The following is a 21,834-nucleotide window of genomic DNA, read 5'->3' as shown; positions in this document are numbered from 1 at the left end:
GCAGAGCGGAGGTTAAATAAAGACCTGACGGGGTTTGCGAGGGAGCATGTGCCGTATGCGATGTCGTGCCTGACAAAGACAACAGTCTTGGGGGAAACAGTCAAGCGTCAGCTATAGTGTGGCTGCAGCATTCCACACGAGGAGAGCTGGTGACATGTCCTGTGAGTGGATTGAGTGAGAGCCCTCCAGCCATTCCTCAGGTAACATCATCCTGAGTCTGACTAGCCTTTGTTTATGTTGCTCGCATCTGGCTCTACCATGTTACTGAAATGTATCTTCCGTCTGTCTCCAGCAGTGCAGGAACAGCAGGCTAAGTCAGGTTTTGAGCACTGATCATGTGCTCAATATACGTGAGGCCTCTTCAGAAGACAAAGACTGTGCTTGTTTTTCTTGTAAGTGATCAGATGACCTGGTTACACATGTGTGTCAGCGCCTGCTGCGTGAACTGTCATAATTTGCCAGTCCCTTATAGCTTTAACAAACAACTTTGAATATTTCAACCTCTTCCACTGCTGCTGCCTTCCAAGCCGACTGTGGTCAGGAAATGTCTGTCAGATAACAAATAACTGGGAAAAGCGTCTGCTTTGCTGGAACAGGGAACTTGCATTGAGCCTTTTGAGCACATTTCGGGTTCATTGAAATGTTTTGTCAGGTTTGTGTGACACACAATGCTCTGCAATGACACGGATGTGCCTGTGGTGTGGAAAGGGAATAAAGAAAACCCAGCTTACCCTCGCTCCACAAGGAATGTGTCCCTCCAGACTTTGGGTTTCCGGTTGGGTTTGAATCTAGGAAAACAAAACGCACAAAGTTTATAGAATTCATATGGACTGTGCACTCACCATCAGCTACAGTATGTCAGGTATGCAGCAAGCCAACATTATGTGGATCATAGAAAGCTCAAGACCTTGTGGGTTGAGGGAGTTGGTGTAATGCTCTTTGTGTATTGAATAGATTATAATCTTTCACTTGCACCATAAATATTTTCTAGGGTGATTATTTATTTTATTCAATAGTGCAGATATATTAACAATCTGCTTTTTTTATATGCCCAGTAAAGGACAATGATTTTGCATTGATGCTGGACACTGTTTGTACAGTGGGTTTTGCTGGGGAAACAAATGATTCAACTAGCAAACAAAATCTACAGGAAGCTTTATAAGAAGAACCACACTGAATCTCAGCCAAAGTCCCACAGCCAAGGAAAATCCACCAAATTACCCCAAAGCCTTTGTGCTCAGCTGCAGCAAAAGCAATTATTTTGGCTCTATGGAAATCTGCATTTGCTCAATATGGGTAAATGAATGGGACTGTTGCACATATCATGCACACTGTGCAATTACTGTACATATTATATCCATTACAGCATGGATCCATACAGACCTGTTGCCAGTCCTATCCTGTTCCAGAAGCTTAAGGATGGACTTTCCATCCATGTCTGGAGGAGTGTCCAGCCCGGCGATGTGGAGGATCGTGGGAGCCAGGTCAATGTTTAGCACCAGATGAGGGTTTCTGAAGAAGGACATGCAAATAAAGTTTACTGAATATTCTGCAAAACATACAGATATTAAATAACAATCCCAAGGAGGATAAAACCTCAGACACTGAGAAAAGTTTCATCAAAATTCACACAGTACAGTTAATTATAGACCTTTTACAATGTGGAGACTTTGACTTACACTGCCCCCGGCTCTATGTTGGGTCCTCTCAGGAAGAACGGCACACGGATATCAAAGTCGTAGGGCATGGACTTGCCCTTCACCAACCCAAACTGACCAATGTGGTAGCCGTGGTCTGCTGTGTAGATAATGTAAGTGTTGTCCAGCTCTCCAGTTTCCTCAAGCATGTCAAAAACCTGGGAAGTAAAACAAGCAATAATGAGATGATAGACAGATACACAGTGGACTATCCAGATTTTAAAATTACATTATAAATAGTACCTTCTGCACTGAGTCATCCACAGACATGAGTGTCTGCAGCCTTTTCCGATGGAGGAAGTTGGTGAACTCCATGTGGATGGGTCTCATGGGGCCTGTGTACTGCATGATCCAGTGTTTGTCCATATTTGGGGCATAGTTGTAGCTGGGGGTGCTAGGAGGGCACAAAGGAGGGAGACATGTGAAACAAGGCAGATATAACGTATGTGTACACTGTGTGCCTGATGAAATCGCATAAAAGTAAGAAAATCTGTCTAAACGTGAGTTATCAGAGCACGTAGCAGATCTGTAGACCCTGTTTACGATGCCAAAAAACACCTGTCTGCTACTTTTCACAAACTACTGCTCAGTAACAGGTGCCACAGTTGTCCACTGCGTTTGACACGCATCAATAGCTGCTCTGTTTGTTGAAGGAAACGTCTTAATCGTCAGCAGCCAGCACCTTAGCTGTTTTTCCACACCTCTCTCTGAACGTCTCTCCCCTCACACAGAGACGAGAGTCTCCTCGCTCCGCTGCGCTCTTGGCACAGACAAGTCATTTGAGGGTTGGCACATGCTTAAGAAAATAATAGGCCCCAAAGTCAAGTTTGCAACAACTTCTGGACCAAAAACTCAATAAGTCATGGTCATTTAAACTGGGGGGAATAACAAGACTGGATACAGAGCAAAAAGGAGGGAGAGGCTGTCTTGTTCGTGGAGTTAAAAGTGAGAGGAGCTGTTCACCTGTCCGTGGTATTATCTTGGCATAAGAAATACAGTACACTCATGTATTAAGCTGGCTTAATTGTGCCTGCAATGTTTGTTTCTGCAGTTAAAAGCAAAATGTTATGTGAATAATATACTGCAAGTTAGTCCCAGAATCTAACTCAGCTTTACAGCTGTAGTGTTGGAATGATAAGTGACAACAACCAATAATTTCCCTTCTACTAAACGTAATTAATTCCGAAAAACAAACTATAAATGAACAGCTTCTACCCTTGAATAGGCAGCTGCTGGACAAAGTATCAAGACTTGGATATTTAATGAAGAGCTGCTATGGGAGCCGCTTTGCTCTGATTGAGTGAGCTGCCTTCTGCCCTCGTCTCCTCAGGCCTGCTTTGTGAGAAGGGTGAACTCTTCACCCACCAAGCCAGGCGGTCTAATAAGCACCACAAAGGGACCTGTCTCTGGGCAATGGGCCACCAAGGTATGGGGCCCTGGGCACCGGGGAACCAGGAATGCAGAGGTCAGTGGACCTGAGCCAGTCCATAGGAGAGGTCACACCTGCCACCTGTCGCATATAGGTCGCGTTTTGTGGTATTAGCCGTGGATTACAGCAGCCCAGGGCCCGCTGTTCACCCCAGAATGCCTCCTGACCTTACAAAACTTAACATAGACACATCCCGCATGAGGATTAGTGACATTCCCTAAAGCGTTCGTTGAGCGACAACCAAAATAACTCCCGTTCGCTCCCTGCTACATGCCACTGAGAAACCGCAGCACATCTATAGTGTTTAAAATAAGTCAGGAGCTTGGAGACAGGGTAAAAACACCTTCAGAGAGGAATGTTAATGACATTAACATCAAACCCTCCCCTGCTATTGTTGCTGTCAAAAGTACAGACACTCATTTGATTTATGAGGCAGCTCCTCCTTTACTGCCACGCTGTCTCTTCCCGACTCCGTGCATTACGGAGGAGTATAGAAGACAGAAAGAGGCAGACCAGGCACATTTTCAATCATATCTTTCCATTAGTGGATGACCTTACCAGGACTTAATGGCTTTTGTAGAGAATTACCAAATCTCCTTGAACCAAGTCAAAAAGGAACAGTCTCAAAATCATATTTATAAAGGAATTTGTTCCACAACATCTGCCAGGGAAAATGTCTGTTATATAAGTGCGTAATAAACAAACACCAAAACAAACACCCACCCATACCAACCACAGCACATATTCCACACACACTGCACCTACACACAATCACTGGGGCAACCCCCTTTTGGTCACCCAAGGGCCCCACTCCCCTTCACCCAGAGGCTCGAGCTAAAAATAAATTAATAATGTCACAAAGGGTGTTCCGAGGTGCACAATGCATTCCTCTCGTCCCAAGAGCCGCGGGGAGAAACAACTGATTGATATGGACAGGATCAGGAAGTCCTTTTTTGTGAATTTCACAGAAGAGGGAGAGGGAGGGGTGAGGAGAGAGGCGAAGGGATGAGGGAATGAGACAAGACACCGGGAGACACAGAGGGGGAGATAAACAGAAAGACAGACGCAAACAGAGATGCACAGATAGAGCGACAAAGTGGTAGAGCAAACAGACCGAGAGGAATGTTAAGTGGATAGAGAGTGAGAGGAAGAAGTCGGATACACTGAAGATTTAGTGTCTAGGACTGGGCAAAATATATTGAAAATATATTGTTATAGTTATATGAGAATATTATGTTAGATTTCGGATATTGTTATTTGTGATATGGTGTAATTGTTGTCTTTTCCTGGTTTTAAAGGGTGAGTTACAGTAAAGTCATGTGATTATCTGAACTTCGCAGACTTCTGCTTATTCTAATACTTGCCTTTATCCACTCTATCATTATATCCACATCACTGATGATTTAAAAAAGATATACATCATGTATCTTGACATAGCCTAAAAATATTATAATACTATTTTAAAGCCATATTTCCCAGCCCCACTTGAACCTGACACACCATCCCGTCACACGGTGCAGTGGTGCATTCTGGGAATCTGTCTGAGGGCATGTTGCCATGGAACGACGCAGACTATTGCAGCGCTGCCTTAGCTCAGTGATGAGATTTGTGGGAGGCCAATGTGGGCTTGGCATGAGTGCAGTGCTCCATGAAAAAAGCAATCCCTGATCTTTCTTAATGGTATGTGCCCCAGCTATTCTTGGATGATAAATCATTTTGATTTCACGCTCTGCCCTAGCAGCTTCTAAGCAACCTGTCATCACTGGGGATTGAGGGGCGTGAGCACTGTAATAACGTTAGGTACACCAAATCATAAAACTCAAATTGGATGTTAACAAGAGAAATTCCATACTGCAGCAGATGAAAGCTGCCAGGATGTCTGTGTATATAGTATGGAAATACAGAGCCTAAACAATAATTTCTCGTTGTTAGGACAGGGTTAAGAACCCCATGTAGAAACCCTGATGAGTGCTTGAGTGATAATGTGAGCCTGAATGTAACTTACATGTGCTGCGAAGCATTCGGGAAGTGCTCTGCGTACTGTGGAGCTGAGTCCTCTGGGCCGTGAGGAGCAGCGTGACTGATGACCATCATGACAGGACGGTGAGGGTACATCCGCTTGGACATGCGGAAAAAGTTGATGCTGTCGTTGGTGATCAGATCTGTGAAATAGTCCTTGAAAAAGAGAGCAAACACCATGAATAAATGGGAATTATTGGGTGCCGCAGGGCTTAAACCTCATCTAGAGAAGGGTAAAAGGAGAAGGTGGAAAAAATGCAAAACAACACGAGCTTTGATAAAACTCAGACCAGTCACCGTGACATGTTGCTTTCCCTCGTCCAGTCATTTTCAAATAAATGGAGAGGGGCCAGTGGGGATATGAACTGGGGCCATTGAGTACACTACACTACCAATCTGTCGAGTCAACAGCTGGCAGCTTGCCTCTGTGTGTGTGTGTGTGTGTGTGTGTTTAAATGTGAGTGTGTGCTTGAGTCTGTGTGTGTATGTGTATACAGTATATGGGCTGTTGCCTCATCAGTGAATCTCTGCACTATTGAATGTGACACCACTTGATGGTGAGAGGAGCCTGGCGCTCTCAAATGGTATGTTGTTATGACAGCTCCCAACCCTCTACTCCTCCTCTCCGGGCTATCCATTCCCTTTCTCCCATTTAGCTTCATTTTCTTCTACCCCTTTGCTCTTAACATGTGCTTTCTTTCCTTGTCACTGATTTACTCTGGGAGATAATGGAACACACAAATCAGGCACAATGCGCTCAAAAGATACAAGCCTCAGGGATTACTGTACTACATAAATGACCTGAAGGGAGTGATGACTTGTATACAGGAGATGCTAAAGAAGTTCCATCACCATGACCCGTGAGTGCTCCGTTTTTCCAATTTTACAAAGAGGACAACTGAATGAATAAATGTGTAACTTGCTGTAAAGAGCTCAGGACTCAGGAAATGTGAAGCTGTCACATCAAACATCCCACAGGCGTGACATGTTATCAAAACCTTTATTCCAGGCGTGGTGGGAGTCTCTTTTTAAAATGTACCGTAGGTCACACCCTTAACTAAAATCACAATAGCATTTGCCAAGTTTCCAACAGTAGATTAACCATTCTACCTGCAGCTTTGGCACGCCGCTGTCTGGCATACAACATGCGGAAGGGAGTGCCAGCTTCAGAATGAAAGGGTAAAGGGTGATTTCCCTGAAAATGTCAGAAGTGGGTTTGGCTGATTCATCCTGTCTCTATTAATAGGCTTTATAGCCAGGCCAGCTTTCATGGCCTGGCTGGCTGCACATGCCTGTGGAGGCTGGTGATTGCGTGCACATGGCGAAGCATTGCCATACTTGTTTTCTCGGTGATGCCAGCTCTCCAAAATCTGAGCCGCTGCTGCTAAGGGCTTTGGCAGGTCAAAAGGAAGTGACGGTGTCATGGGGAATGCCTGTCCAACAGCTATAAAATAGTCAGGGAGGTGAGGAGTATCACTTTTCCCAGAACCATTTGGAGATGATGAGCACTAAGCGCAGGCACATAATACAAACTCATTCACACATGATTTAGTTCCCCAATGGCACTCATCTGTTTAAATTGAGATTCTGCCGATTTAAGTGTCATAACAACTTAAGTGGCCTGACTGTCAACGCAGCAGGGCGTTGTGGATTTACAAATAACAAAATTTGTCGATGGGGAGTTGGCAATTAGTTGAAGACTTCTTGATCTCTGATCAGAGAAATTTTCTGTTTGCACTGATGACACAAACATATCACATCTGGCTTGCAATGCCAGCTGCTTTGTGTCCTGTGAAATTTGACTTCTGTCACGGCATTTAAAGTATGAATCATATTGTCAAATTCAATCTCACACAAAAGGTCTCTGACAAAGGCGTTAACCTCAATGAACTCATCCTCAAAATGATGGAAAACCAAAAGGGACCAAATTAAATGAAATCAGTGTGCACACAGTGTCTAATCACAAAGACTCTGTATATAATACGTGACCTCCTCACCCTGTGTGAATCTGAAAAGAGGAGTTGTGTCTGTCCCGGTGGTAACAGGTTAATGGTTTTTGGCAGTAAATAGCAAATAGTGTGTCCATTTGGTTTGCAACCACAATCTGCTGACCAAGCCCATGTCATGTAAACACCTCGGCCTCAGCTTGTGGGTAACTTTACACCTCAGTCCAAGTTGGCAGTGGAAAAGCAGCCCAAACATTTGTTTGCCCATCTTTTGGGCAGGCCATCTTGAAACTTGACATGAATCCAAACTATAAACTCTCCTCATGGATTCCTCATGTACCTAGGACTACGCTACCTGGGGAGATATTGGCATGGAGCTGCGAAAACAAGCTGACAGCTCTTACAAAAACATTTGGGGAAGATTGATGATCAGTGCCATCCAGAGCCACAAAAACACAGTGTTACTAAAGTGCTCATCTCCAGAATCTACAGTGGTAAAGTGAAATTTCCCCTACTTTCTATATTGTGGTATTAAAGCACAAAGTCAAAAAGATAGACAGACAGAAAGACAGACAAAAACAAGTAGAGGGTGGTATTTATCACAGGCAACGTTGGCTTCTTATAAATATGCTTCAATTTTACAGTGTCTAGATGTTGAGGTGAGGTAGGTCATAATAAAAGGATGTTTCAGAAAGAGGAGACGCCACCTCAAGACGCCTCACTCCCTTTAATTCCTGAATGAGAATTCCTGTCAGCCTGGATCACAACACCATGATAAGTGAAGAGCTTCACTGTCTGTGTTTATAAGTGGAGTGGAACCTGCAATTTGTCAGGCGCAGTCTTTATATTAGATCATAAAGGGAAAACAAATGAGTGATTGAGTTAATGGCCCCTTTTTAAGAAACTATGGGAACACATACCTTGGCATAATCAGCACCGTGTTTTTCCTTGTAACCATTCCGACAGACAGTGTAATTATAGAAGCGGGAATTTTTTATCAATCCAACCCATTCGCGCCACCCAGGTGGGATGTAGCTGCCGTTGTACTCATTGAGGTACTTGCCGAAGAAGGCTGCAGAAGAAAAGAAGAGAAGAAAGGAGGATTTCTTTTAATATGCTGTCTTAAAACATAAATACATGTTTTCCTTGTTTCCTTTTGTCTGTGAAAATCTGATTTCTGGGCATTTGTGTGACTTTATCTGTATGTGTGAGTATGTGACGCATAACTTTTTTCCTAGTCTCTTTGCCCTGGCTTCACTGCACAACATTCTCGGATAGGCTGGGCAGGGAGCCAGCCTGTCCCAGAGAAGGCTAATTGCAGACTAACGCATCAGCTCGAAAACCGCAGGCCGTGCTGCAGCCCACAGGACCCCACTGAGCTGCCCAGTCCAACGCCTGCCCATCACTCACACAGACACTGTCTGATGAGACATGACAGCGACCTGGCACGCTCACCGTGTTTGCATTTCTCACAGCAGCCAGCCAGGCAGGCCGGTGGAGTCTAGCTCACTATAAAAATTTGCATTGAGTGAAAATAGATAGGCCAAGAGGACATTCGAGCTGGTGGTGATTGACAATATCTTGGCATAAAGTGAGATTGGACCCAATCATAACCTGAAAAACGCCACTTTTCCATAATGAATGAGGAGAAAACTTTACTAGATTGCATGTAGAGGTCTTTGGGGGACACACAGCTTGACCTTATACCTAATTATTGTATATAGAAAACTGCACATGTATGTGAGTGTGTGTCTTTGTTCACCAACCTGTCCTGTAGCCAGTGTTGTTGAGATAGACAGCGAATGAGCGTGGCTCGTGCTGAGCTTGCCAGGAAGGGGAGGAGCAGTTCTCATTGTTGGTGTAGGTGTTGTGGTTGTGGACGTACTTGCCCGTCAACATGGACGACCGTGACGGGCAGCACATGGGTGTGGTGACAAAGGCATTGGTGAAAGATGTGCCTCCGTCTTCCATGATCTTGCGGGTTTTATTCATTACCTGTAGAGAACCTGGAGGACAAGGGGTGGAGGTCAGTGCTGAGTGCTTTAGTTTCAGTGAAATGGCCAATACACACACTATTGATTTTGTAAATAATTTTTTATGTGGATAAACATAGTTCATTTATATTACTTGACCTTTTCCCACTGTTTTCTCTGAGTGGCAAATAATAGTAATTCAGCAGTTAATAGGCCAGATGGCCATTCGGCTCTGGCTTATGGCCTCTATTTAATATTTCATGTGTGATGAGAGACCACATAAATCCTGATGCAAAAACCCACAAAGACAAAGAGATTGAAAGACGGCATATAGAGAAAAATAGGAAAAAACACAGAATTTATCTAAGAAACATTGCAAAAGTAAGGAAAAAGGCGCCTGGATGAAAAGTTAACAGAGCTCATTGAATTCTGGGAAGACGAAGTGTGCCAATCTTACCCAACTCAACATCCTGGTCGTCAGTCATGATGAGGATAATGTTGGGCCGGATGTTCCTGCGGTCTCTCTGGATGCGACCCCTCAGGCCCTGAGCCCTGGTGGTGATGAAAGCCCAGCTGCCTGGAGCCCAGTCCAGAGACAGCAGGGCCAACCACGCCAGCCACTGCATCAGCATGGTGCCTGAGACGACCAGAGACGGGATGGGTAGATGGGAGGATTAATGGAGAGGTAAAGGGAGGGAGAAGAGGTCCAGCCAGGCCAATCACTCACAGTCGTGCTGCTCTCGCAGCTGTGGTCGACTGTGAAGAGACAGAAGGAGAGAACACATGGAGACATTAGAACAAGGGACACTTGGAAAAGAGAAATAAAATGGGCACTTTTGACAAAAATAGATGGAGAATTACATCATTTCTCAGAGAGACAGTCAGCCCTCCTAGGAATATTTACACACATTTACTTCAGAGACATTGTGTGCATCAACTCAGACTCACAGACAATAGTTTATCCATAAACAGAGAAGCCAAAAAAGTTTCTTCTGCACTTCAGCCTTTGATGGTCTACCAAGGAAAAGTTACCCAACAGTTCAAACACATATGTTACATCCTGACTGAAACCTCATCAATACTCTCCCTTTACAAAACAAAATCCCTAAACAACAGAAACACAGACCTCACCTCATAGAAACCTGTAACTCTCATTTTGTTCTGGTCCTTGTACTTTTTCCTTGTGTTTTTCACTCTCTCCTTCTCTCTCAGACAACACACACTCACACACGGAAACTTTCTATCACTACTGGAGAGCTGTTGTTCAGCTAACTGTGCAGAGACTGCACCATTGGCTCTCTGCACTCAAAACACCCACAGCCAATCTCCTGCATAAGCCAATCATGGCCCACCGTCCACCTGTCACTCAAAAGTCACCCCCTGGTGAGTCAAGCATGACAGAGGGCCGGTGGGGAGGATGGGACCACACTAGGGGGGAGGGGGTTAGGGGGCACGGGAGGCGGAGAGAGGGTTCCGCTGCATTAACCCCAGTGCCACTGTCGCCAATCACAGATTAGCACTGAGTCATCCTTGCACTTTACTGCCTCTTGCTCTCTGACAATGTCATGGTTGGTCATAAAAAGTCTGCATATCCTTTGCTTTGATACCAGGGGCCAGTGAAAAATGTATACTAGCACTAAGCCCAACTTCAGAAGACAGACATTATACAGTCACCAAAAGAGATATCACACTTGTTTAAATAAATTCCAAAAACTGATCCATAAATCCATTTGTTATAAGATTAAGCAGTAATATGGATAAAAAAATGTAAAGATGATCTAAATAAGCAGGTAACTTGCAGTAACAACATATGTGTGAAAGAATGGCTTGTGGCTGGGAGATGAACTATGACGCTGTAACAATGAGTACTCAATCATTGCCTGTGAAAAGGTGCCTTATGGACAGCAATCCCGCCGAGTGGCACCATACTGCTCGCTATTCTGAGTTAATGGCCTGAAGATAAATAGCAGGTCTGGGACACCTGAGCCTGGTCAAACCCCCTCTGGGTGGCTCCGCCCTTACCCTCATTTCCTCAAAGGGCCAGTCCCCATTGGCAAGGAGAAGAAGCTATCTCTAAAAATAAGTAATCATTTATGGTGTTTGAGTCATAATGGAAGGCACTAGAAAAGTGTATGGACATTTTTAAAGGGTGAAATTCATATTTCAAATTAATTAATAGATCAGGGGTGGACATGAAACTGCGATAGATGATACATCACAAAGAACTAATCCTCAATATATTACAATATCTGTAACTGAAGAAGAAAAATAAAATTTAAGAGAAGTAGCTAGTATCGCAATTGAAAATATAACAATATGTGCACTCTGCTGCTAAAGTTTTTTTTTCCTTTTCATATATACTGCCTATGTATAAGGATTTGTGTACTTCTACCAACCTGAGCTTTCTTCAGATCGGTCTAGGGATAGAAGAAGATGATGAAAAAAATGACAAGATGGATGAGGCCTTGACCACTGCCACATATCAGCCCTAATATACTAAAAACATTATGTTTATTTGTCCAGCAACTACACAATACATGCACATCCAGAAAAGCCGACATCTGCTCTCATAAGTAACACCACTACATATGATCTTCTCATACCAACACATCAAATGGGTGAGAAAGTGATTGATGTCCTTTGCACTGCGCTGATTATCCATCTCCCCTTCACTGAGATGTTGTCTTGTGATAAGCAGAGCTTCAGACAGAGCTTTAAGAGCACTTTGGTCTGTCCTGCGTTTCAGATGAGCAGTGTCCAGGCCAGCCACCGCAGTCATCGTGACAGGCCCTGTGCAAACATTGGCGCCGTTTGGACAAACACCCCTCCAGCGCAGGGTGGCAGAGTGCACCGAACCTCAGTGAATTACACACACAAAACACAAACTACTGTACAAACATATGGTGACACGCAGAAACTCATAAGACACTCACACACGCATGAGGCTTTCTCCCACAAAAACCAATTCTCCTGCTGTGAGGGTCCAAGTCCTCCTACACAAATGGGAACGCTTCCCAGAAACAATAGACGTAGCCCAACTCTAGACAAAACTCAAGTCTCTATTTCTGTCTAGCTGTGGAAGACTTGAACTCAAATGTGAGCCTGTCAACCACCTAGTGTAATGTTAGCACCCAGTGCAAATTCAATTTTGCATGCCGAGGGTTCCTAGCAATAGCCTCTTCATGCGACTTAGAGAGTGAGAAAACGGACAAGAAGGTTCATTGTGGAATCCGATACAAACCTTGTGGTGCTGATGTGGTTAGCTATAGTGGTATCAATAGCTACACTGTCTAAGATGGCAGGGCAAATAAAGTGCCACACATAACGACCAATGGGATGTATGCCTAGGCTACTCAGGCAGCTGCTGTCCTCGAGGCTACCTCTCATCCTAACTCAATTTCACCTCATCCACTTTCCTCACTAGGTCATCTGAAGTTCACTTATGACCAAAAGGATTTCTATCAGCTCTGTGTCAGCCAAACTTACTCCTGAATCACCTGACAGCTGTCCATCTCAAAGTCACCCCTCATCAAAGGAAACGCCACACAGTTATTTATTTATGTAGCATCCACAGTAACCTGACTTCTTCATGTTAATATGACATATGGAGCTCTAAGCTGCTAGAGCGGCGAGAGCAGTGTGTAGAGATTAGCGGCTGCTGTTTGTAGAGCAGAGGTAGATTGATGGCATTTGGCTGGCTGTACTAGGACCTATGGAACATGAAGCAAGTTTCCCGTTCACATGGAGAAAAATAAAGAGCAAACAGTGACTTTACTCACATTCAAATTTACAATTCCGGATGTTTAGCAGACATTTATTGCAGCCATCTTGGAATAAAAACAGCTGTGGTTTGAAAGTACTTTTATCAGAATGGACAAAGTCAGTCTTTGTTCAGCCTCATATGCAAAAAACAATGTTGGCCGAGTAAAGTATCTTCTAAAACAAATCAATAAAGGACCTCTGAAAAAGAAAATAAACCCAACATCTCTGATTCTGTCAGAGTTACATACGGTACGCTCAGACGACCATCTTCTTGTGCACAGGATAAGTGTGTGGAGGTGCAGCTCCAGGCTCAGCTGCAGGCTACCAGTAAACTGAGTCATCTCTGAAGTGGCGCAGGTGATGAAAAATACTGGGAGAATCGCTGATCCTGTTTTTGATTTCAATGATCGAAATTGAAAGCTCATTGTGATCAATTTTTGATATAGAAGCTAAACCCCCCCTTATGCAAAAACATGCATTAATATTCATTATACAGCCACTCAGAAATTAGATTGTAACTGCTAAATACGCAAAATTTTCCTGAACCTTCTTGAGACAAATCAACTGCACCAAGCACTTTTAAATGGAAAATACCTCAAATATTCCATTAACATTATCTATGTTAAAAACTACATCTGCTCTAGAATGGAAAGCTGGAGAGTGCTTAAATTGTCCAGATTGCTCAGTTTAAAAGCTGCTTTAATCACTGCTGATTATCAGGATTAGCTGCAAAAGATTAAATGAACTAGATCAGTGTGTTCAAACACAATCACTTCCAAGTGTTTTGTTTTGTACACATGCTTTAAAAAGTGTCATCCAGAGTACTTGCCCTCAGGACATATGCAGCGAGGAAGGCACTCTAATTCAACTAAACATTGCTGGGTGTATTCATACTGAAGAGCCAGTTCATACACTGTTAATACAATACATAATATGGGCTAAAATCTGCAAGTTATCATAAAGTTGACCTCCGAAACTCTCTTCTGCTATTGTCACTGCTTCCTTCTTGCCTAAAAAGTGCGTGTTGCCAATTTCATGAACCTCTTGAGAAACCTCCGTGAGAATTATGTTTCATGTCGTGTTCATAAAGCCTTCATTTTGAATGAGTCATTTATTTATGTCATCTATCGTGATATAACTAGAACAGGCTTCTTCTATACATCTGTGGAACAGACAAGAGGTCTTTATTCCTGGACAAAGTCAGAGGAGCACATTGTTTCTCCTTCCTCATTGTTTTGGAGGATTAGCACTAATGACCCTTTAAATGAGCCTTTACTGTACTCATCATGGTTAAGCTGGGGGAAGAATATTGGGGAGGGACGGGAGGAACGTAAAATGCCCAGGGGTTCAAAGGATTGGAACAAAAAGGCCACTATGGAGTTTTCAGACACACAGCTGCCAGATACATAAAAGATATGCAATTTTCAGATTAATGGCCATCAACACTAGGGACTTTTAGCACACCTCAACACCCTACTAATCTTTACTTTCATGACTCAAGTTTTTTTTTTTTTCTCCCGACTTTACTTGCAGAAAACAGCTCTTTCACTTACTCTCCTTTGGCACATGCAGCATTGCTCAGTGATTTGGTATGGCTGCACAGACAGCTGTGCTTTGTGCACCGAGTAAAGCTGAAAATAATAGAGTTGCTGCTTGTGTAACCATCCAGGGCAGTACTCTTTGGCTGGTTGGCAGTTGTGCCCTCCAGTTAGGGCCTCAAACCACACACCCTGCTGCACCCCGACCCTCCTCTGACCCGAGTGGTAATATGGCTTTGATGGTGGCTTGTTTAACCTAACCTCAGCAACCTGAGGCTACCCACACACAGGGGTTAAGAGGGTAAACTCTGAGGGAAGAAAAATTGAATGAAGGGGGGCTCAGTGCAGAGGTATAGAGGTAACAAAAGTCTTGTAAAGCCTGGACGTGATTGGCCTGCATATTCATTTCAGAGGTTGCAAACTGCATCTGGCTGGGGTTCTGTTCAGTTCAGTGACTGCGGTGGCCGTCTATACATTTATCAGCTGTCACTGAAAAACAGCAGACACACTGAGAAGACACATAAGGGAATTTGTCTGCACAAAATACACTGACTGACAGCAATAAATCCATGTATCCTTTAAAGCAGCAAATTTGTCCTCTGATGTGCGTCTGCCCACAGACTTTTATCTTGTTCAAGTTAACGTGGAGAGTTTGGAGGTGAGGGGGTTCAACTTTCCAAAACAAGATGCAAGTCAAACCCAAACCAGATGCCGATGCCCGGTTAAAGTAAATCAGTCATTCATAAAAGGGCCTTCCCATTAAGGACAATGGCCGTTTCAAAGGATCTCAAATCCCCTCTTCATGTCCATTCCCTCCCTCTCTCTCGCCCCCCCCCCCTCTATTTGCCCAGTCTATCTCTGAGGCAGCCAAGTCACAGAGGACCAATGGCAAAGAGAGGGGAATTAAAGTCTGATGGCATAGTTTGAATTTTGTAGGCTGTTTTGTACCTATAGGCTCCATGACTATCAGCAGTCATGGCAGAGACCCAAGGAAAAGGAACTCCACTCCACCATGACAGTAAATTAAAATTGACAGGGAGTAGAGAGATAGTAGATGTTTTCTTGCAAATTGATCTGAGACAAAGCAAACAAGATAGAGTTGGAGAACAACAATGCTTGATCTCTTAATTTTTGCTTCAGACCAGTGACATTTTTCATCGCGGACTGATTACTCCCTCTCCATTTCAGAGGGGAAAAATGATTATTGTGAGGCCTTAGATTAAGGTTTGTCCAAATATTTCTGTAATCCGAGGGAATTCAGCTGGTCTGCTGCCACGAGGACTGACGAGGGCTTTTTACACTGAGGAGGGCCTGTGTCAGGGTCCACTGTGCCCGGCAGGCCAAGGGCAGCACACTGTACCCACCAAGAGCTGCCCGTCAGCTACACTGAGCAGACTGAAGGAGAGCTCTGTCCCAGTGCACTCACTTGGCTGTGGGTATGCACTCGGAAAATGCTCAGACCTTGGTGTTTTCAGACTCTTAACTCCACTGATTTGTTTGACCAAAATGCCCAAATTGGTGCAGGATCTCTGACAGAATTCCAGTGAGAAAACCAAGCACAAGGCAGCGAGGAGAGATCACTGGCTCTTTGTTCCAACATGTTTATGGCGACACGACTCTTAACCTTGACAGGTCCATTCAGAATCTTTGTTTCGTCCATGTTGCAACTATAAAACTTCAGATGTTCTCGCTAGAAATGATTCCCATCCACTGGTATGCGGTGTGCTAAGAGTACAACACAGGCCACTTTAATGAAGAAGAATGGCCTCAATTCAGTGAAATGTGAACCTGGAGTGAGTGCATTCACGGCTATTAGTTAAACCCCTCATGTTTCTCTCGGACCTGGTAAGAGACCCTTTGTAGTGCCAAGGCAGCCAGGCCACCCCATCAATATTATAGATGCATCTTAATGTATAATTAAATGAATCCTGGTCCAAAAGACTTCAAAGTGGGAATGGCTTGCGGGCCACCAGGTGGTCTGTTGGTAATCGTGAGGGGGTTTTGGGAACCCTAAGAGGGAAATGATTAAAAAACATACAAGGTAATTTCAGAAATGGGGAAAGCTGCCTGTATTTATTTGTGTATGTGTGTGCACATGTGTGCTCCTGTCCTGAAAGTGGTGTGTATGTAGGTGTTTTTATGTCCATAACAACGGACACCCTCCGTTAGAGTCTGTATATCTAAGCAAGAGCCCCATGCTGCTAATTCTGACAAATTGGGCTTAGTGTCGGTCTGGAGGACTGGTATCACTCACATAGGGCTAAGTGATATGGCCTTAAAGTAATACGACAATATATTATTGGCTATATCTTAATACATAATGGAGATCTCGGTATTATGAAACATCAATTGGCTAAAAATGAACATTGAAAGATGATCCCTAATGTTTTTCTGTAGTTTTCCTATGAAATTTACTGCTCTTCCAGGAGGCTTACGTGAGGCTCAATTTTACAAGTGGAAAAGCAGATTTACCATTCAAGAAGGTAAGGAAAAGGGTGAGAGAGAGAGAGAGGTGAGGGAGGGGGCAAAGAATGAATGAAAGGGAAACAACTCCTCGGATTTATAGCGTGATATGAAAACATGGAATCACAATCAGAGGATCAGCAGCCACAGTTATATGATATGAGCCCAAAGCAAGCACTTTCTTGTTAAATCTATTCTAAGCTATGAATGGAAACCATTAGCGATAGACGACCTCAAGATGAATAAAATACAGCACATTAATATTCCTCTAGCCATTTTCTTGTCAAAAGCCACACTCCCATCAGAAACACTCTATCAGACTGCGAGAGCTCCAGAGAAAGTCGGAGCGAGAGAGAGGAGAACGTATTGCTCGCTCACGGGTGGCTTTCTTGTCTCTTTGACTCGTCAAATATACCCCAGATAAATTATTCCTTTTACCACAAAAGAGAGCACTGGCAAATTGCTTCAATGGGTTTCCACTGAGGTAATTGTCAAGAATAAAGCGATTGACTTCTTTTCCATGAAATCAGCAGCATGGTGGCACAGAGAAGGAAGGAGAGACGGGGGGAAAGAGAGAGTGAGAGAGAGTTAATGCGCCAAGTCTGAAGGATTTGTTTCTGTTAAAGATCGGCAGTTTCCCAAGTTCAATGGCCCTGTAATGTTCACCGATTACTGACTTAAGAAGTGTGAACCCTCTTTCTTGTGGACATTGACAAATACAAAAAAAGACGTGTGTAGTTGAGTTTGACCACAACTAGGGACTGAACTAATACTACTGTATAAGGAAGATGTTTCGCTCTACAGTATAGGCACCGACTACTAATTAACATAAAAGACCAGTTTAGCACAAAACTCCTGGATAACGTGTTGACTTCATTTAAGAATGATAAGGTTTCATATAACAAATTGAGCTTTACTTTTTACCATCTGTGTTTTTGTTGGTCTGTCTTTAGAATAAAAACAGACTTCTCTTCGCTCATAATACAGACAGAAGAGAATTATGTCAATGTCAATACAGACAGATGTGTTTATAGCAGCAAAACAAGGGGGGAAAAAAAGGCAAACAGAACATCCTGGATTCAAACTGAGCAAGTATTTTGCCTTCTGGGAACAAGTAAGCCTTGAAAAATCACATTTATGACAAATTCAAACAGACAGACAATTAGACCACTGTACGCACCTGAAATACACACAAAGTTTAGCAGCTGCTGTGACTGTCAAAGATGATCTGCATGTTTCAAAATCAAGCCAATAAACATAACCCAATTACAAATGCACTGTCACCATTAACTGTTTAGATTAAGCTGCTAAAGCTACAATTAAAATAGCTAGAGTTGACGATTTAGACTTACTAATCCTAATAATAATACTATCTGGGTGGTTCTTGATGATGCTTGCTGCAAAGACCAGTTGCCAATGATTTCATTTCCTAATCAACTTGAAACCTGAAATATGCTTCATGTTACAGACACAATACTATCTACTGATCCGTAGAGCGAGCTAAGGCAGATGTAAGTGAGTGCAATGTGAATGAACATTAAACATTTAATAAAAGTTTCTGTAATTATGCATGATCATTTTCACATATAAAATCATGATGATGTGCTATTTGTTGGTGTCTGTGCCAAACAAATGTTTTCTTACACCTGGAGAACAAGATTTGTAGCACCACAGTAGTTCATTATAGTGCTGTTTTGTCACACATTTGCCTTTATTAAAAAATCTGCAGCTTCCGCAATCTGAATATTGCACTCGGACATATTGCAATTTTGGTAATATTTTGATTAATTGTGCAATCCTTGAATCAACCGAATCAATTTGGAGTAGCAATCAATAAAAACAGAAAACAAAAGGTAGATTCCTCAAGGTGAGGTGGTGGCAGCTCTGACAGTAAACCCCAGTTAAATGTAGTGCTGCTGCTAGCGCATGAAACTAAACACCCCTAAAATGTGGAACATGTGTAGGCATATTCTCTGGGAACCGTAGACAAACATAGACCATGAGAACCAGCCTGCGTGACCCTGGACGCCATAAACAAACTCAATGGCTGTGACACACCAACATGATACCACTCATAAAAACCCATTTGTCCGATTGCACCTGTGCCTGTTCAGCACTCCCTTCTCTCCAGGCCTGTGGGCATATATGCGCGTGTGAATCTGGATATCATGTACTCTGTGTGCGTTAGTCACTAGGCACTAGTCATTCACTTAAACAGCCACAGTGAGAATCAGTCAGACTTGAATACAGACAGACACGTAACCTGTAATTTGTACACAGGGGAGCTCTCCTTTCCATTGCCTCTAGCTCAGAGTGTGGCTTTCCAAAGCATGCAGTAACGTCATTTTAATTTAATTAACTTTATCCTGCTTGGCAAAAAAAAATTCATCTTAGAGCACTGTGAAATATCTAAAATATAATATCTACTGAAAGATTAATTAATTTACAAAGCATAGAAACAGGAAGCTTACCCCTCCAAATGCTGCCATTCCTTTACATTTGAGCCAAAGTTGAAGGAATGCAGGCAACACATCATCCCAACATGTTCAAGAGACACCAGCCAAACTCAGCTGAACTTGCCGCGGGCAATTCAAGGAAAGCGAAGCGAAGATAATATGTGTCATGCAATGCTGGACCTCGTCAGTGTAAACAAAGTTGCTCAACCTTTAATACTATAACTGTTCAAAATATCCAGCATCCACATGGCAAAGTCAGGCTGTTAAAGTAAGGGCAAACAGGACCAGAGGCTACTAGTAGCACATGGCCAAGTCCACACTTATAAAGTGCTTGTGCGTGTACACACACATAGGCGCACACGGGCAGAGGAGGGGAGTGCTGGCAGAGGCTGAATGTGTTTGCCCGCTCCAGGGGAGAAGGAAAGAAAGGGAGCAGAAGAGCTGAAACAAACGCATGCTGGCTTCTATTAGTCGAGCTGTGGAGCGGGATAGAGGGGTGAGGAAATGTATTCATTCCTTCTGCCCCCCTCTCCATCCATTCCCATCCATCCAACCCTCCTACCCCATTATCTCCATTCTGGAAAGGCGGCGGATGAAAGGGACAACCCCCCAGTGGCAGCACTTCTCCCTCCAAACTTACGCCGACGCGTTCTGACGGCTGCTTAATTGTACGTGATACAGGCAGGGCCCTTTCTCTTTCAAATCTAAAACAGATTGCTTCTCCCTGGGGAGGGGATTATTGGACAAGTAGAGATGACAAAGCAGGGACAGTGCAGCCCTCTGGGGGGTGGAGGACGGAGGGGGGTAAGCTTGTGGATAGTGTGCGAGAGTGTGTGTGTGTACACGTTTTTCTATGTTTCTCTTTTGTACATGCCTGTGTCACAAGAAGATTATGTTTGTGTCCATGTGTTTCAAATGCGCGCACGTGTGGGTGACAACCAACAACGCGTGTGCAAGATCAGGGCTCTGATCACAACAAGATCTTTGTGTCAACTTCAGACTTTCTTCCCCTCTTTATCACATGTTCACACCTCCCTCTCTCTTATCTTGGCCTCTTCTACTTTATCCCTCTTCCACTTCCCCCTCTGTGTCTCTCTTGACCCAGCTTTCTCTTCCTCCCTCTTTAAGCCCATGCTGCATCTATGTGCAGTGACATTTGAACAAAGGCAGCTTTGGACAACACAGGAAAAGCATTAAAATCCTCTTTCTCTCACTCAGTGGCTAAAAGCGCACATTAACGAATAAAGCCTCACAGCAATCCTGCATCTTCTTATTCATTCGTCAGACAAAACTCCAAGGACCTGGTCAGGGGTCATTCCCGGCTGTTGCATTGCTGAACCAGAACTGCACGAAACGTAGCTTCACAAAGCTGATCTTCTCTTTCCAACTACTCGTCAAGCCAGAGCCTCAAGGCAAAGACAAGGGGAGCAATGCAGGACACAAAATTTAAAGCATGGCATATACGTCTGGTTTGCTGCTCTCTCTAACGCGTGCAAGCACTAAACTGAAGTTTGAGAATCAGGCATTCCTGCCAATGATGAGCTGAATGTGATGTTTGCATGACCTGACCTTTACTGCTCAAATGAGAGGCTGAACAAACACATGGGGGTGCTATTGTGAGCGACCCAATACCCCAAAAATAGATCTATGCTGTGTGTCGTTGTGCATCCACATATGCATGGCATATTTCCCCGGAGATATGTCCACAAAAGTCAAGGACACGTTTAAGTGCATTGAAGCCCCATGGAAATGTTTGATCAGTTAGGACAACAAAGGAACCGAGAAAGTGGCTGACTCATCTAAAGATAGCCTTTCTAGATCCCACATAAATAAAAGCATGCCAAACGCTCACTGTTCAAATACTGGTCATTTGCAGTGATAGGACTGTGCAATCTACTCGAGCGCTACTATGCAATCAGGATAGTATGAGGAACACTATCATTAAGCTGAAGAGATAAACAAGTGCCGGAGGAGAGGGTGGTTTAGGAAATCTTTTCTTAACATGCTCGCACACAAGAGAACACACACAAACTACAGTTGGACAGAATCTTTTTCAGAGAGATGAATCATCAGAGGAACCAGATGATGTCGAATGTTGAATAATTCAGTAAGAGTATTTATTTAATCGTCAGCCAGATTAAATGATTAGGTGCAGTTTGATCAAACAAATATTCATGGTACTTTGGGAAACCCACGACTTTCAAGCTCCAGATCCAGTTTTTCTCCGTTTTATCAACATCTCAACTCCTTTTTTATTGGGCTACTCTTAAAGGGAGAATGAAAAGTCATCTGTAAGGCATTCAATTTAACTGCAACCAAGAGAAACCCATAATGACAGAATTCATAAATGTGACTGCTGTCACTGTGGGGTCAAGTTGAGAAAGCACAATGCAGCGTGATAACAGTGTGACTCAGCTGAGATGAAATTATGGTGCTGATTTGGAAGGAAGAAGAAGAAGAAGAAGAGGCAGAAGAGTAGGGCAGGTTTATTTGTGGAGTCCATGGGAAAGAGAGAATGGAAAAGGTTAAATATTTGCCGAAACACACTAGT

The 21,834-nt window shown here is 43.5% G+C and overlaps 1 protein-coding gene across 5 annotated transcripts in view; it reads right to left on the bottom strand.

Annotated features, from left to right (window-relative positions):
- sulf1 (sulfatase 1) overlaps positions 1 to 21,834 on the bottom strand; it is an 83,178-nt gene that overhangs the window by 13,313 nt on the left and 48,031 nt on the right. For all 5 annotated transcript variants that reach the window (XM_084341291.1, XM_084341290.1, XM_084341293.1 and 2 more), the window contains 8 exons: positions 9,522 to 9,820; positions 8,858 to 9,097; positions 8,012 to 8,163; positions 5,132 to 5,301; positions 1,941 to 2,091; positions 1,680 to 1,855; positions 1,384 to 1,512; positions 732 to 788 (listed from right to left, as the gene is read on the bottom strand). In XM_084341291.1, the coding sequence (XP_084197417.1) occupies positions 732 to 788; positions 1,384 to 1,512; positions 1,680 to 1,855; positions 1,941 to 2,091; positions 5,132 to 5,301; positions 8,012 to 8,163; positions 8,858 to 9,097; positions 9,522 to 9,696 (1,250 nt within the window). In that variant the 5' untranslated portion in view covers positions 9,697 to 9,820. The remainder of the gene's footprint in view (positions 1 to 731; positions 789 to 1,383; positions 1,513 to 1,679; positions 1,856 to 1,940; positions 2,092 to 5,131; positions 5,302 to 8,011; positions 8,164 to 8,857; positions 9,098 to 9,521; positions 9,821 to 21,834) is intronic.

This window comes from Pagrus pagrus, assembly GCF_965226575.1.
Source record: "Pagrus pagrus genome assembly, chromosome: 20".
Lineage (NCBI taxonomy): Eukaryota > Metazoa > Chordata > Actinopteri > Spariformes > Sparidae > Pagrus > Pagrus pagrus.
This window is presented reverse-complemented; position numbering and strand designations above follow the sequence as displayed.